The 14,426-nt window shown below is 63.7% G+C and overlaps 2 protein-coding genes across 2 annotated transcripts; both read left to right on the plus strand.

Annotated features, from left to right (window-relative positions):
- The first annotated feature begins 2,981 nt into the window (after window positions 1-2,981).
- Window positions 2,982-6,635, plus strand: VPS72 (vacuolar protein sorting 72 homolog). The gene is given in 7 exon segments (XM_030965467.1): window positions 2,982-3,122; window positions 4,610-4,762; window positions 5,003-5,114; window positions 5,358-5,367; window positions 5,369-5,436; window positions 5,599-5,673; window positions 5,934-6,635. Coding segments are annotated over 7 exon segments (678 nt in total). The 5' UTR covers window positions 2,982-3,005; the 3' UTR covers window positions 6,077-6,635.
- A 1,896-nt stretch (window positions 6,636-8,531) lies between these two features.
- TMOD4 (tropomodulin 4) lies at window positions 8,532-14,411 on the plus strand. Its single transcript, XM_030965466.1, has 10 exons — window positions 8,532-8,681; window positions 9,448-9,582; window positions 9,906-10,062; window positions 10,565-10,687; window positions 11,694-11,783; window positions 12,583-12,713; window positions 12,930-13,037; window positions 13,162-13,305; window positions 13,943-14,087; window positions 14,303-14,411. Exons 2-10 carry the CDS (start codon window positions 9,460-9,462, stop codon window positions 14,323-14,325), a joined length of 1,044 nt encoding a protein of 347 aa, XP_030821326.1. The 5' UTR covers window positions 8,532-8,681; window positions 9,448-9,459; the 3' UTR covers window positions 14,326-14,411.
- Window positions 14,412-14,426: the final 15 nt, after the last annotated feature.

Genomic DNA, 14,426 nt, shown 5'->3' on the forward strand with positions numbered 1-14,426 from the left:
GGGAGGTTTTGCTGCCCCATCCCGGGCTCCTTTTGGGGTTTTCTGGGCATTTTGGGAGGTTTGCGCCCCATCCCGGCTCCTTTTGGGGGTTTTCCTGGCATTTTGGGAGGTTTTGCTGCCCCATCCCGGGCTCCTTTTTGGGGTTTTTCTGGCATTTTGGGAGGTTTTGCTGCCCCATCCCGGGCTCCTTTTTGGGGTTTTTCTGGCATTTTGGGAGGTTTTGCTGCCCCATCCCGGGCTCCTTTTTGGGGTTTTTCTGGCATTTTGGGAGGTTTTGCTGCCCCATCCCGGGCTCCTTTTGGGGTTTTTCTGGCATTTTGGGAGGTTTTGCTGCCCCATCCCGGGCTCCTTTTGGGGTTTTTCTGGCATTTTGGGAGGTTTTGCTGCCCCATCCCGGGCTCCTTTTTGGGGTTTTTCTGGGATTTTGGGAGGTTTTGCTGCCCCATCCCGGGCTCCTTTTGGGGTTTTTCTGGCATTTTGGGAGGTTTTGCTGCCCCATCCCGGGCTCCTTTTGGGGTTTTTCTGGGATTTTGGGAGGTTTTGCTGCCCCATCCCGGGCTCCTTTTTGGGGTTTTTCTGGCATTTTGGGAGGTTTTGCTGCCCCATCCCGGGCTCCTTTTGGGGTTTTTCTGGGATTTTGGGAGGTTTTGCTGCCCCATCCCGGGCTCCTTTTTGGGGTTTTTCTGGCATTTTGGGATCCCCGCGAGCCGTTCCCACCCCCGTGAGTCACCGGACGGGAACGGGAATCGGATTTCCCTGGCACCAACGCGCTGCTCCCTCCCCGCCCCGGTCCCCACCTTTTATCTTTTATTTTTGGCAATTCTGGGGCCTCTCGGGTGCCCCCCCCGAGTGCATTCCCAGGTGTTTTGTAGAGAAAGGGAAGCTCGGAATTCGGTTTTTGCAGGGAAAAGTTGGGGCTGGACTCCCCCCATGGCACCTCAGACACCCCCGGGAAGCTCCCCAAAATTCCCCCGGGAAGCTCCAAATCCCCTCCCCAACAGAGTCCCACACCCCGCCCCAAATAACCCCACAAAGACCCCAAAAATCCCCCTCAGCCCCAGAGTTCCACGCTCCCCCAAAAAAACCCTAAAGACCCCAAAAAATCCCCATCATCCCTAAACTTCTACACCCCGAAACAACCCTCCAGACCCCCTGAGTCTCCCAGTCCTAAACCCGCCCAAAACCCCCAAAGATCCCCCAAAAAACCCCTCAGCCCTGAGACCCCTCACGCCCCCAGACTCATAATAACCCCCAAATCCCCCTCGGAACCCCCAAATCGCCCTCGGAACCCCCCAAATCCTTCCCATAACCCCCAAATCCCCCTCATAACCCCCAAATCCCCCTCGGAACCCCCAAATCGCCCTCGGAACCCCCTTATTCCGCTCACAACCTCCAAGATCCCCCCCAGACCGCCCCATTCCCCTCACGCCCCCAGAGCCCGCTCACCCTCACGCAGCCCCCTCAGCCCCTCACGCCCCCAGACCCCTCACACCCCCCAGATCCCCCTCATAACCCCCAGACCGCCCCATTCCCCTCACGCCCCCAGAGCCCCCCATTCCCCTCGCTCCCTCAGCCCCTCCCCCCGGGCCCTGCCCGCGCCCCCGGGCCGCCCCCGGGCCGTTCCCGGCCGGTACCGCCGAGGCCGCCGCTGCTGCCGCTGCTGCCGCCGGACTCGGGCCCCGCCGCCGCCGCCGCCGCCATCTTGGAGCGCGCGCTGCGCCCCTCAGCCCGCCCCCGCCCGCCACGCCCGGCCGCGCCCCCGCCCACACGGCCACGCCCCTTTCGGGACAAACCACGCCCTCTCTGCATATGGACGGTGCTTATGTGGGCAAAGACACGCCCACTCGCTGTTCAGCCCCGCCTCTTTAATGCACGGCACCACCCCCTCTCGGCTAAGCCACGCCTCTTCCCCATGCACCCCGCCCCCTCCATGCTCAGCCCCACCAATCGCGCGTGGCCACGCCCCATTCTGTGCCAAACCCCGCCCTTTCCGCGCTCAGCCCCGCCCCTCCCGGCGCGCCCCACGCGGCCGCGGGCGATGGGGGCAGCGGGGGCCACGCGGGCGGACCCGCACGGCGCATGCGCAGCTCCCGCAGCGGCTCCGCCTCCCCCCGCTCGCATTGGGCCCCGCGGCGTCACGTGACGGGCGGAGGGTGGGGCGGAGTGACGTCACACTGAGCACATTGAGCACAACATCAAATTACGTCACCCTTATGCGCCACACCCCAAATCAGTGACGTCATGGGAGCACACTCGTCCTCGTCCTGTGACGTCACATTGCTGACTTACGCATTTATGCCTCTGCTCTATGACGTCACAGAGCCACAACTCTGCCCTGGCACCGGGTGACGTCACAGAGCCCCCGCACAACCCTTATACCCTGTGACGTCACAGAGTGCCCACACCCTGTCACATGACGTCACTGCTTGCTCGCCCCATGACGTCACCCCAAACACTGGGAACCTCCCCAAAACCCCCCAAAACCCCAAAAAAAACACCCAACCCCCCCAAAAGTCCCCTAACAATCCCCATTTTTTGCTCTAAAATCCCCGTTTTTCCCCCTTAAAAACCCCCAATTTTTTTTTCTCAAAATCCCGTTTATTTCACCCAAACCAAAAACCCAAAAAAACCCAAAATCCCCCAAAACACCCCTAAAATTCCCCAACGACGTTACGCCAAAAACGATGACGTCACTCAATCACAATGACGTCACTCAATCACAATGACATCACTCAATCATAACGACATCACCCCGAACACAATGACGTCATTCAAAACACAATTACATTATCCCAAACACAATGACACCACCCCGAGCACAATGACGTCACCCAAAACACAACGGCATTACCTCGAGCACAATGACGTCACCCCGAGCACAATGACGTCACCCGCAGTTCCCCCTCTCCCCGCGCGGTGCCGCTGTCTCTCTCCCCGCCCATCGATCGCTCGGCGCTCGCTGGGTCTCGGCGCGGCGGCGGCAGGCGGGCGGGCCGAGCGCCGAGATGAGCCTGGCGGAGGGCCGCGCCCCGCGGCGCACGGCCGGCAATCGCCTCTCGGGGCTGCTGCAGGCCGAGGAGGAGGACGAGTTCTACCAGACCACCTACGGCGGCTTCAACGAGGCCAGCGCAGCGCCGGGGCGGCGGCGGGAGGCGCGGCGGGAGCGGGGCGGCGGGAGGCGGGAAGCGGGAGGGGAGCGGGGGGTGAGGCGGGAAGTCGTGAGGGGATGCGGGGGGAAGCGGGATGTCCGGGGAACGGGGATGTGCGGGGATCGGGGATGTCCGGGGATGGGAGGATCATCCGGGAATCGGGGGATGTCCGGGGAACGGGGATGTGCGGGGACCGGGATGTGCGGGGGTCGGGAACGGGATGTGCGGGATGGGTGGATGATCCCGGGATAACGGGTCTGTGGGGATCCCAATCCCGTGTTCCCATATTGCCAACATTCCCGTATTTCCACCATTCCCAGGAGTCCGGGGATGATGAATCCCGCGGGGAGCACCCAGTGGGATCCCACAGTTCCCAATCCCACATTCCCACCCCACGGTTCCCAATCCCACATTCCCACCCCGCAGTTCCCAATCCCACATTCCCACCCCACGGTTCCCAATCCCACATTCCTGTCCCACAGTTCCCAATCCCACATTCCCACCCCGCAGTTCCCAATCCCACATTCCCACCCCACCCCTCCAGCATCCCACATTCCCACCCCGCGGTTCCCAATCCCACATTCCCGTCCCACAGTTCCCAATCCCACATTCCCACCCCACGGTTCCCAATCCCACATTCCCACCCCGCAGTTCCCAATCCCACATTCCCACCCCACGGTTCCCAATCCCACATTCCCATCCCACGGTTCCCAATCCCACATTCCCACCCCACAGCTCCCAATCCCACATTCCTGTTCCATGGTTCCCAATCCCATATTCCCACCCCACGATTCCCAATCCCACATTCCCGTCCCACAGCTCCCAATCCCACATTCCTGTTCCATGGTTCCCAATCCCACATTCCCACCCCACGATTCCCAATCCCACATTCCTGTCCCACAGTCCCAATCCCACATTCCCGTCCCACAGCTCCCAATCCCACATTCCCGTCCCACGATTCCCAATCCCACATTCCCGTCCCACAGTTCCCAATCCCACATTCCCACCCCACAGTTCCCAATCCCACATTCCCATTCCACGATTCCCAATCCCACATTCCCGTCCCACAATTCCCAATCCCACATTCCCACCCCACAGTTCCCAATCCCACATTCCCACCCCACAATTCCCAATCCCACATTCCCACCCCACAGCTCCCAATCCCACATTCCCACCCCACAATTCCCAATCCCACATTCCCACCCCACAGCTCCCAATCCCACATTCCCACCCCACGGTTCCCAATCCCACATTCCTGTCCCACAGTTCCCAATCCCACATTCCCACCCCGCAGTTCCCAATCCCACATTCCCACCCCACAGCTCCCAATCCCACATTCCCACCCCACGGTTCCCAATCCCACATTCCCACCCCACAGTTCCCAATCCCACATTCCCGTCCCCCGTTCCCAGTCCCACATTCCCGTCCCTCGGCTCTCATTCCCGTGTTTCCGACCCCAGGAGTCGGGGGATGACGAGTACCGCGGGGATCACTCTGACAGCGATGACGAGGTGGACTCGGACTTCGACATCGACGAGGGCGACGAGCCGGGCTCGGAGCAGGACGAGGCCGAGCCCCGGCGGCGGCGCCGCGTGCTCACCAAGGCCTACCGGGTACCGAGCCCTTCCCGGGGCACCGAGCCCTTCCCGGGGCTTTTCCAGGGAATCCCCCCGGTCCCGAGCCCTTCCCGGGGCTTTTCCAGGGAATCCCCCCGGTCCCGAGCCCTTCCCGGGGCTTTTCCAGGGAACCCCCCCGATCCCGAGCCCTTCCCGGGGCTTTTCCAGGGAATCCCCCCGGTCCCGGCGCTCCCGGGCCCTCATCCCCCGCTGGTTTTTGCCCTCCCTCCCCTGCAGGAGCCGCTCAAGAGCCTGCGGGCCAAGAAGGCCGAGGGGCCGCGGGGAGGCTCCCAGAGGAGCCGGGAGGTGAAATCCGCGCCCCTGGAGCTGCAGGAGGACGGGGGAGACAGTGAGTGAGGGGCGGGAGTGGGGTGGGGATGGGGTGGGAGCGGGGTCTTGGTGATCCCAGCTGGAAATGGGATCCTCTGGGGGAGCTCCTGCTTCTCCAGGGGTCAGAAATGGGATCCCAGGGATCTCTGGGTGAGCCAGGGGCTGGAAATGGGATCCCCAGGAGGAGCTCCTGGCTCTCCAGGGGCCAGGAATGGGATCCCAGGGATCTCTGGGTGATCCAGGCTGATCCACGTCCCTGCAGGCAGGAAGCACGCGCCAGTCCACCACGGAGCACACCCGGCAGACGTTCCTGGCAATGGGATCCAAGGGGGGATCTCCTGGCTCTCCAGGGGTTGGGATGGGATCTCTGGGTGATCCAGGGGCTATGATGGGTCCCAGGCCCTGATCCAGGCGATCGCCTGCAGGCAGGAAGCCAAGCAGTCCACCGAGGAGACACACCCCGCAGGCGCCCAGGTGCAGTCCAGAGGAATGGGAGGGAATAGGAATGGGAACCCTGACCCAGGAGGAGCTGCTGGAGGAGGCCAAGATCACCGAGGAGATCAACCTGCGCTCCCTGGGTACTGGGAATGGGATTGGGAATGGGAATGGGAAACTGGGAATGGGATTGGGAATGGGAATGGGCCAGGATCACCCAGGAGATCAACCTGCGCCCCTGGGTGAGGGAACGGGGTTGGGATTTGCAGTGGGGTACGGGGACAGGGACCCTGGGACTGGCACAAGGAGCCCAGAACTGATCCAGGATCCCAGGAGCAGAGCTGGCAGCGCTGTGCTGTCCCTGTGTGGGACTGAGCCGTTCCTGCCCCTGCTCCTGCCCCAGAGAACTACGAGCGGCTGGAGGCCGACAAGAAGAAGCAGGTGCAGAAGAAGAGGAAGATCGTGGGCCCCGTGATCCGGTACTGGTCCCTGACCATGCCCCTCCTGCCCGAGCCCCGCGATGACCCCGTGGACGTGGAGGGGTGAGTGCCCCCAGAACCCCAAATCCCGGCCTGGAGCTGCCCCACAGCGGCTGGGCAGCACCTCAGAGCTCCCAGATCCCAAAATCCCGGTTTTGGCGGGTGGATTTGGGCACTGGATCCCAACCTGGGGCTCTCACCTTGGAACCCCCTAATCCCATGGAAAAGCAGGTTTTGGGCCCCAAATCTCATGGGAAAAACATTTCTTGAGCTCCACCTTGGCGATCTCAAATTCCACATTCGAGTTGCAGTTTTTGAGGCCCCAAATCCCTTTGGAATCGCAGTTCTTGGGCACCGCCTTGACGATCCCAAATCCCCTGGGAATTGCGGTTTTTGGGCACCACCGTGGCCATCCCAAATCCCCCATCGGAGCCGCACCTTTTCAGCCCCCAAATCCCTTAGGACCCCCCCTTTTGGCCACCCAAGTCCCCCATTGGAGTTGCAGTTTTTGAGATCCCAAATCCCCTGGGAATTGCGGTTTTTGGGCACCACCGTGGCCATCCCAAATCCCCCATCGGACCCCCTCACCTTTCGAGCCCCCAAATCCCTTAGGACCCCCCTTCTGGCCACCCAAGTCCCCCATTGGAGTTGCAGTTTTGTTGAGATCCCAAATCCCCTGGGAATTGCGCTTTTGGGCACCACCGTGGCCATCCCAAATCCCCCATCGGACCCCTCACCTTGGAGCCCCCCAAATCCCTTAGGGACCCCCGTGACGCGCCAAGCCCGCGGTGCTGCCCAGCCCCGTTCCCGTGCCCTCTGTTGCAGGGCCTACCCCCAGGCCGCCAGCCGCCGCGCGGGCAAGTGCGCCGCGACGCTCATCTCCTTCAGCGGCACGCACGCCACCTTCGGGCGGCAGAAAATGCTTCCCACAGAGCGCCCCCAGTGCCTGAGAGATGCACTGGGGTTTGGGATATTGTGGTTTGGGGTATGGAATGTCCTTCCCAAAACAACAGAGAATCGCCATCAAACAGAGCGTCCCCAGTGCCTGACGGTAACTGCGGTTTGGGAATGTTCCTAAAACAGCACAAAATCATCATGAAATAGAGCGTTCTGAGTGCCTGAGAGATGGAACTGGGGTTTGGGATATTGGGGGGTGGGGGTACGGGTGCCTCCCAACAACAGAAAATTGTCATCAAACAGAGCGTCCCCAGTGCCTGAGAGATGGAATTGGGGTTTGGGATATTGGGGTTTGGGGTATGGGAATGTCCTTCCCAAAACAACAGAGAATCGTCATCAAACAGAGCGTCCCCAGTGCCTGAGAGATGGAACTGGGGTTTGGGATACTGGGGTTTGGGGTTGGGAATGTCCTTCCCAAAACAACAGAGAATCGTCATCAAACAGAGCGTCCCCAGTGCCTGAGAGATGGAATTGGGGTTTGGGATATTGGGGTTTGGGGTTTGGGAATGTCCTTCCCAAAACAACAGAGAATCGTCATCAAACAGAGCGTTCTGAGTGCCTGAGAGATGGAACTGGGGTTTGGGATATTGGGGTTTGGGGTATGGGAGTGTCCTTCCCAAAACAACAGAAAATTGTCATCAAACAGAGCGTCCTGAGTGCCTGAGAGATGGAACTGGGGTTTGGGATATTGGGGTTTGGGGTTTGGGAATGTTCCTAAAACAGCACAAAATCGTCATCAAACAGAGCGTCCCCAGTGCCCAAGATCCCGGATTTGGGATTTGGGGTGTTGGGATTCTGGGATTGACAGCTGTCATGGTTTTGTTGAGGGGCTCCTTTCCAAAGTGTTGGCAGCGCCTGAAATCCCGGGATTTTGGGGCGCTGGGCTGTTGGGATGTGGGATTTAGGGATATGGGATGTTTTTTTTGGGGGTCGCTGTTCACCAGGAGTGTTGGAAGAGGGAATAAAGTTGATTTGGGGGTTGGTGTGTGTGGGGTGGTGGGAGCCCCTTTTTCCAGGAGTTCCTACAATAAATAAAGAGGTTTGCAGAACCCTTTCCAGAAATCCTGCAAAAAACAAGGGGTGGGAGCCGTTTTACCAAGAAATCCTACAACAAACAAGGTTCATGAACCCATTGTTTTCCGGAAGACCCTACAATAATATGGGATTCCTTTCTCCAGAAAAGCCTAAAATAAAGTTTATGGGATCCCCTTTTCCAGAAGAACCCACAAAACTCATTCCCAGCTCCCCCAAACCCCATTTGGGAGGGTCCAAACCCCCTTCACCCCCCGAACTCGGGGCTTGTGGGGCCAAAGCCACCTTGAGGTTTGTGGGGTTTGTAAAGGATCCGCGCCCCCCTCACCTTTCCCTGTATGCCCCTTTTCCCCTGGGCGGTTTTGGGGTCGGAGCTCTGCGGGGTTTGTAGGACTGGGGAAGGATCCGCTCTCCCTTTCCCCCCGGCCGTTTTTGGGGCCGGGGCGGGGCCCCCCCGTTCCCGATAAGGGCCGGGACGCGGATCCGCCCCTCCCGGCCCGAATAAAGCGCTGATCTCATGCCCCGCGCGGCCCCAGAGCTTTGGGATCGGCCCCGGCTTTTGGGATCGGCTTTGGGATCGGCCGCGGGGCTCCGGGATCGGCCCCGGCTTTTGGGATCGGCTTTGGGATCGGCCGCGGGGCTTTAGGAGCGGCCGCGGGTTCAGCGTTCGGGATCGGCCCCAGGTACGGCCCCGCTGTCCCCGCGCTGTCCCCGCGCTGTCCCCGCGGTGTCACCTCCCCCCCCCCCCTCCCGCCACGGGAATTTGGGGATCCCGGAGCCGCTTCCCAACAATTCCCACGCTCCGGGGGGGGCGGGGCAGGTGCGTCCCCACCCCCCGCTCTGGGCACAGCGCGAGCGGCGCTCGTGGGGTCGCGACATTTGGGGACAGCGCGAGCGGTTTGTCCCTGCCGTCACCCCCGGCGGGGCCGCAATTCGGGCGGGGGGGCGGCAGCGCGATGTGACCCTGGCAGGTGACAAAGGTTGGGGACAACTTCTGGGGTGTGCTCGGTGTCCCCAGGCGCTGCGCCCGCAGAGGGTGGCACGGCCAGGTCCCCCCGTGTCCCCAGAGCCCGGCAGTGCTGGCACGAAGGGGTCACCCCGTGTCCCCAGCGGTGCCACCCCGGCTGTCCCCGCGCTGTCCCCACTGCTGTCCCCCGGCTGTCCCCGCGCTGTCCCCATCGGTGCCACCCCCCTGTCCCCGCGCTGTCCCCGCGGTTTCCCCCGGCTGTCCCCGCGCTGTCCCCATCGGTGCCACCCCGCTGTCCCCGCGCTGTCCCCACTGCTTCCCCCGGCTGTCCCCGCGCTGTCCCCATCGGTGCCACCCCGCTGTCCCCGCGCTGTCCCCACTGCTGTCCGCCGGCTGTCCCCGCGCTGTCCCCATCGGTGCCACCCCGCTGTCCCCATCGGTGCCACCCCGCTGTCCCCGCGCTGTCCCCGCGCTGTCCCCAGGTCCCCGCGGCCATGACGCCGTACCGGCAGGAGCTGGAGAAGTACCGCGACATCGACGAGGACAAGATCCTGCAGGAGCTGTCCCCGGAGGAGCTGGCGCAGCTGGACGCCGAGCTGTCCGAGATGGACCCCGAGGTGGGCGCGGGGACAGGAGGTGACACGGGCGGTGCCACGGGCGGCGGTGACACGGGCGGCGGTGCCACGGGCGATAGTGCCACAGGCGGCGGTGCCACGGGCGGCGGTGCCCCGGGCGGTGCCACGGGCGGTGCCACGGGCGGTGCCACGGGCAGTGCCACACGGGCGATGGTGCCACGGGCGGCGGTGCCACGGGCGGTGCCACGGGCGGTGCCACGGGCGGTGCCACGGGCAGTGCCACACGGGCGGTGCCACGGGCGGTGCCACACGGGCGATGGTGCCACGGGCGGTGCCACGGGCAGTGACACGGGCGCTGTCCCCAGAACGTGCTGCTGCCCGCGGGGCTGCGCCAGCGCGATCAGACCGACAAGAGCCCCACGGGCCCGCTGGACCGGGACGCGCTCCTGCAGCACCTGGAGCGGCAGGCGCTGGAGGCCGAGGAGCGCCAGGACCTGGTGCCCTTCACCGGCGAGAAAAAAGGTCTGGGGACAGCGGGGACAGCGGGGACAGCGCGGGGACAGCGCGGGGACAGTGCGGGGAAAGCGTGGGGACGGGCTGGGGACACGGAGGGGACACGGAGGGGACACGGAGGGGACACGGAGCGGACCGGGCCCCCAGGCTCGGGTATATTTTATATTTAGCTCGGCCTCGCCAGCGGCTCGGGTGTCCTGGGCGAGCTGGGCCCCCGCCAGGCCCAGGCACGGCCACCAGCCCTGGCAGTGTCACCTTCCGTGTCACCCCCCGGGACAGCAGTGCCAGCCCCGGGATGGTCACAACCCTGCGACAGCAGCGCAGCCTCAATGAGGCCACCCCGATGATGCCACCTGAAGCCGTTTGTCCCCTGTCCCTGTCCCCAGGGAAGCCGTTTGTCGCCATGTTCCCTGTGACATGCCCCGTGTCCCCATGTCCCCACGGCCGGTGTCCCCCTGCCCGGTGTCCCCGCACTCCCTGTGACCCTGTGACCGTGTCCCCCTGTCCCCAGGGAAGCCGTTTGTCCCCAAGGCGGCGGCGCCGGCGCTGCCGCGGGAGGAGCAGGTGACGCTGGAGCCGGAGCTGGAGGAGGCGCTGGCCAAGGCCACCGACGCCGAGATGTGCGACATCGCCGGTGCGCGGGGACAGCGGGGACAGCGGGGACAGCGGGGACAGCGGGGACAGAGGGGACAGCGGGGACAGCGGGGACAGCGGGGATAGAGGGGACAGCGGGGACAGAGGGGACAGCGGGGACAGAGGGGACAGCGGGGACAGAGGGGATAGTGGGGACAGCAGGGATAGAGGGGACAGAGGGGATAGCGGGGATAGAGGGGACAGCGGGGACAGAGGGGACAGCGGGGACAGCGGGGATAGTGGGGACAGCGGGGACAGCGGGGACAGCGGGGATAGAGGGGATAGCGGGGATAGAGGGGACAGAGGGGACAGCAGGGACAGAGGGGACAGAGGGATGGGGATGGGATGGGAGGGGACAGGAGGGGACAGCAGGAATGGGATTGGGATGGGGATGGGATGGGATGGGGACATGGATGCGATTGGAATGGGGGTGGGGTCTGTACAGGATGGGGCTGGGGTGGGATTCCCACGGGATTTCTGTGGGATTGGGATCCGGCGGGGCTGGGGTGGGATTCCCACGGGATTTCTGTGGGATTGGGATCCGGCGGGGCTGGGGTGGGATTCCCACGGGATTTCTGTGGGTTTGGGATCCGGCGGGGCTGGGGTGGGATTCCCACGGGATTCCCACGGGATGTGAACGAGGCCGGGCTCTGCGCAGGCCGGGACCCCCGCGGGGCCGGGAGCGGCACCAGGAACGGCCTCGGCCGAGGGTAACGCTGTCCCCGAGGGCTGTCACACGTGTCACAGCGTCACCGAGCACCAGGCCAGCACGGCACACCTGTGCTTGTGTCACACACCTGAGTGTCACACCTGTCCTGTGTCACTGTCACACACCTGAGTGTCACACACCCCCCAGTGCCACACACATTGTCCCACAGTGTCACACTCGGTCCCCCCTCAGTTAAAGCAGCTCCGACCCCACCTTTGGCTCCCAGTGCCACCTCCCTGGGGGGACAGCGGGGCCCTGTGTCCCCCTGTGTCCCCAGTGTCACCGTGTGTCCCCGCAGCCATCCTGGGCATGTACACGCTGATGAGCAACAAGCAGTACTACGACGCCATCTGCAGCGGGAACATCTGCAACACCGAGGGCATCAACAGTGAGTGACAGAGGGGACACGGGGACAGGGACAGGGCATCAACAGTGAGTGACAGAGGGGACATGGGGACAGGGACAGGGGCATCGACAGTGAGTGACAGAGGGGACACGGGGACACGGGACAGGGCATCAACAGTGAGTGACAGAGGGGACATGGGGACAGGGACAGGGGCATCGACAGTGAGTGACAGAGGGACACAGGGACACGGGACAGGGCATCAACAGTGAGTGACAGAGGGGACATGGGGACAGGGGCATCGACAGTGAGTGACAGAGGGGACATGGGGACAGGGGCCGACAGTGAGTGACAGAGGGACACGGGGACAGGGACAGGGGCATCGACAGTGAGTGACAGAGGGACACGGGGACAGGGACACGGAGTGACAGGGGGAAGGATCAACAGTGAGTGACAGAGGGGACACGGGGACACGGGACAGGGACAGGGCATCAACAGTGAGTGACAGAGGGGACACGGGGACACGGGACAGGGCATCAACAGTGAGTGACAATGGGGACACGGGGACACGGGACAGGGGCATCGACAGTGAGTGACAGAGGGGACACGGGGACACGGGGACAGGGACAGGGCATCAACAGTGAGTGACAGAGGGGACACGGGGACAGGGACAGGGACATCGACAGTGAGTGAGAGAGGGGACAGGGACATGGGACAGGGACAGGGGCACAAGTGCCTCTACAGGATGGTTGGGGCAGCATTTGGGGACCAAACTCGTGTGTCCCTGAGCCCTGTCCCCATGTCCCCACGCCGTCCCCACGCTGTCCCCACGTCCCCGCGGCAGGCGTGGTGCAGCCGGACCGGTACCGCCCGGTGCCGGACGAGCCCCCGAACCCCACGGACGTGGCCGAGACGCTGCGGCGGCTGCAGGACAACGACCCCGAGCTGCACGAGGTCAACCTCAACAACATCAAGGTGACACCGCGCGGCCACCGTCCCCAGCGGTCCCCAACGGTCCCCAGCGGTCCCCAACGTGTCCCCAGGAGGGCCTGGGCAACCCTGAACTTGGATCCCTGTCCCCAGGGTGTCCCCAGGGTGTCACCCCAGCCCCGTGTCCGGGGACATCCCTGTCCCGGAGCCCCTGGGGACATCCCCAGCCCACGGTGACCCCGTGTCCCCGGCTGTCCCCAGGACATCCCTGTCCCCACGCTCGAGGCCATCTGCCAGGCCATCAAGAGCAACACCCACGTGCGCAGCCTCAGCCTGGTGGCCACGCGCAGCAACGACCTGGTGGCCAACGTGAGTCCCCAAGTGTCCCCGCACGGGTCCATCCCGTGCCTGTCCACCCATCCCGGGGACACCAAGGGCAGTGTCCCCACGGTGCCATTTTGGTGGCACTGTGGTGGCACCGGGGTGTCCCCAGGCGGTGGCCGAGATGCTGGAGCAGAACCAGAGCCTGCAGAGCCTCAACCTCGAGTCCAACTTCATCACCAGCGCGGGGATGCTGCGGCTGCTGGCGGCCATCGGGCGCTGCCCCTCGCTGAGCGAGATCCGCCTGGACAACCAGGTGACAGTGGGGACAATGGGGACAGGGACAGCAGGGACAGGGACACTGTCCTGGCAGCCATTGGGTACTGCCACACCCTGAGTGAGATCCACCTGGACAACCAGGTGACAGTGGGGACAGGGGGGACAGGGGGGACAGGGACAGCAGGGGAGGTGTCAGTGACCTGTCTCAAACCCTGCAGTGCCAGCACCTGGGGGACACGGTGGAGATGGGGCTGTGACAGTGACACTGTGTCCCCAATGTCCCCAATGTCCCCGCAGTGCCAGCGCCTGGGGGACACGGTGGAGATGGGGCTGTGACAGTGACACTGTGTCCCCAATGCTGTCCCCACAGTGCCAGCGCCTGGGGGACACGGTGGAGATGGGGCTGTGACAGTGACACTGTGTCCCCAATGTCCCCAATGTCCCCGCAGTGCCAGCGCCTGGGGGACACGGTGGAGATGGGGCTGTGACAGTGACGCTGTGTCCCCAATGCTGTCCCCGCAGTGCCAGCGCCTGGGGGACACGGTGGAGATGGGGCTGTGACAGTGACGCTGTGTCCCCAATGCTGTCCCCGCAGTGCCAGCGCCTGGGGGACACGGTGGAGATGGGGCTGTGACAGTGACACTGTGTCCCCAATGTCCCCAATGTCCCCGCAGTGCCAGCGCCTGGGGGACACGGTGGAGATGGCCATGGCAGCCACGCTGGAGCAGTGCCCCTCCCTGCTGAGGTTCGGCTACACCTTCACCCTGCAGGGCCCGCGGGCGCGCGCCGCCGCCGCCCTGACCCGCAACAACGAGCTCCGTGAGTGTCCCGGGGTCACCTGGGGGTCCCCAATGTCCCCAGAGGTCCCCAAGAGTGGGTTTGCGGTGTCCCAGAGCTCTGGGAGTGTCCCCAAGGGTCCCCAGGTGTCACCTGGGGGTCCCAGAGCTGAGCCCACCTTGGAGGGAGCTCCTGAACGTCCCCAGGTGTCCCCAGGGCTGGGACTTTGCCCTGACCCCCCTTTTCTCTCCCCCCAGGTCGCCAACAGAAAAAACCCTAAAAATTCCCCCGCACCCGCCCCGAGCTCAGGAACCGCTGGGAATAAAGTGGAAAAGTGGTGCAAAAACGGTCCCAAAAAATTCCCACTTTATTCCCGGGGCT

Source organism: Camarhynchus parvulus, chromosome 25 (assembly GCF_901933205.1).
Source record: "Camarhynchus parvulus chromosome 25, STF_HiC, whole genome shotgun sequence".
In the NCBI taxonomy this organism is placed as follows: domain Eukaryota; kingdom Metazoa; phylum Chordata; class Aves; order Passeriformes; family Thraupidae; genus Camarhynchus; species Camarhynchus parvulus.

What these genes read in the sequence shown, in the direction of transcription:
- TMOD4 (XM_030965466.1), top strand. Translation starts at nt 9,460, where the DNA reads ATGACGCCGTACCGGCAGGAGCTGGAGAAGTACCGCGACATCGACGAG. An exon ending in TCAACCTCAACAACATCAAG is followed by an intron (nt 12,714 to 12,929) that starts GTGACACCGCGC and finishes GGCTGTCCCCAG; the next exon opens with GACATCCCTGTCCCCACGCT. An exon ending in GACCCGCAACAACGAGCTCC is followed by an intron (nt 14,088 to 14,302) that starts GTGAGTGTCCCG and finishes CTCTCCCCCCAG; the next exon opens with GTCGCCAACAGAAAAAACCC.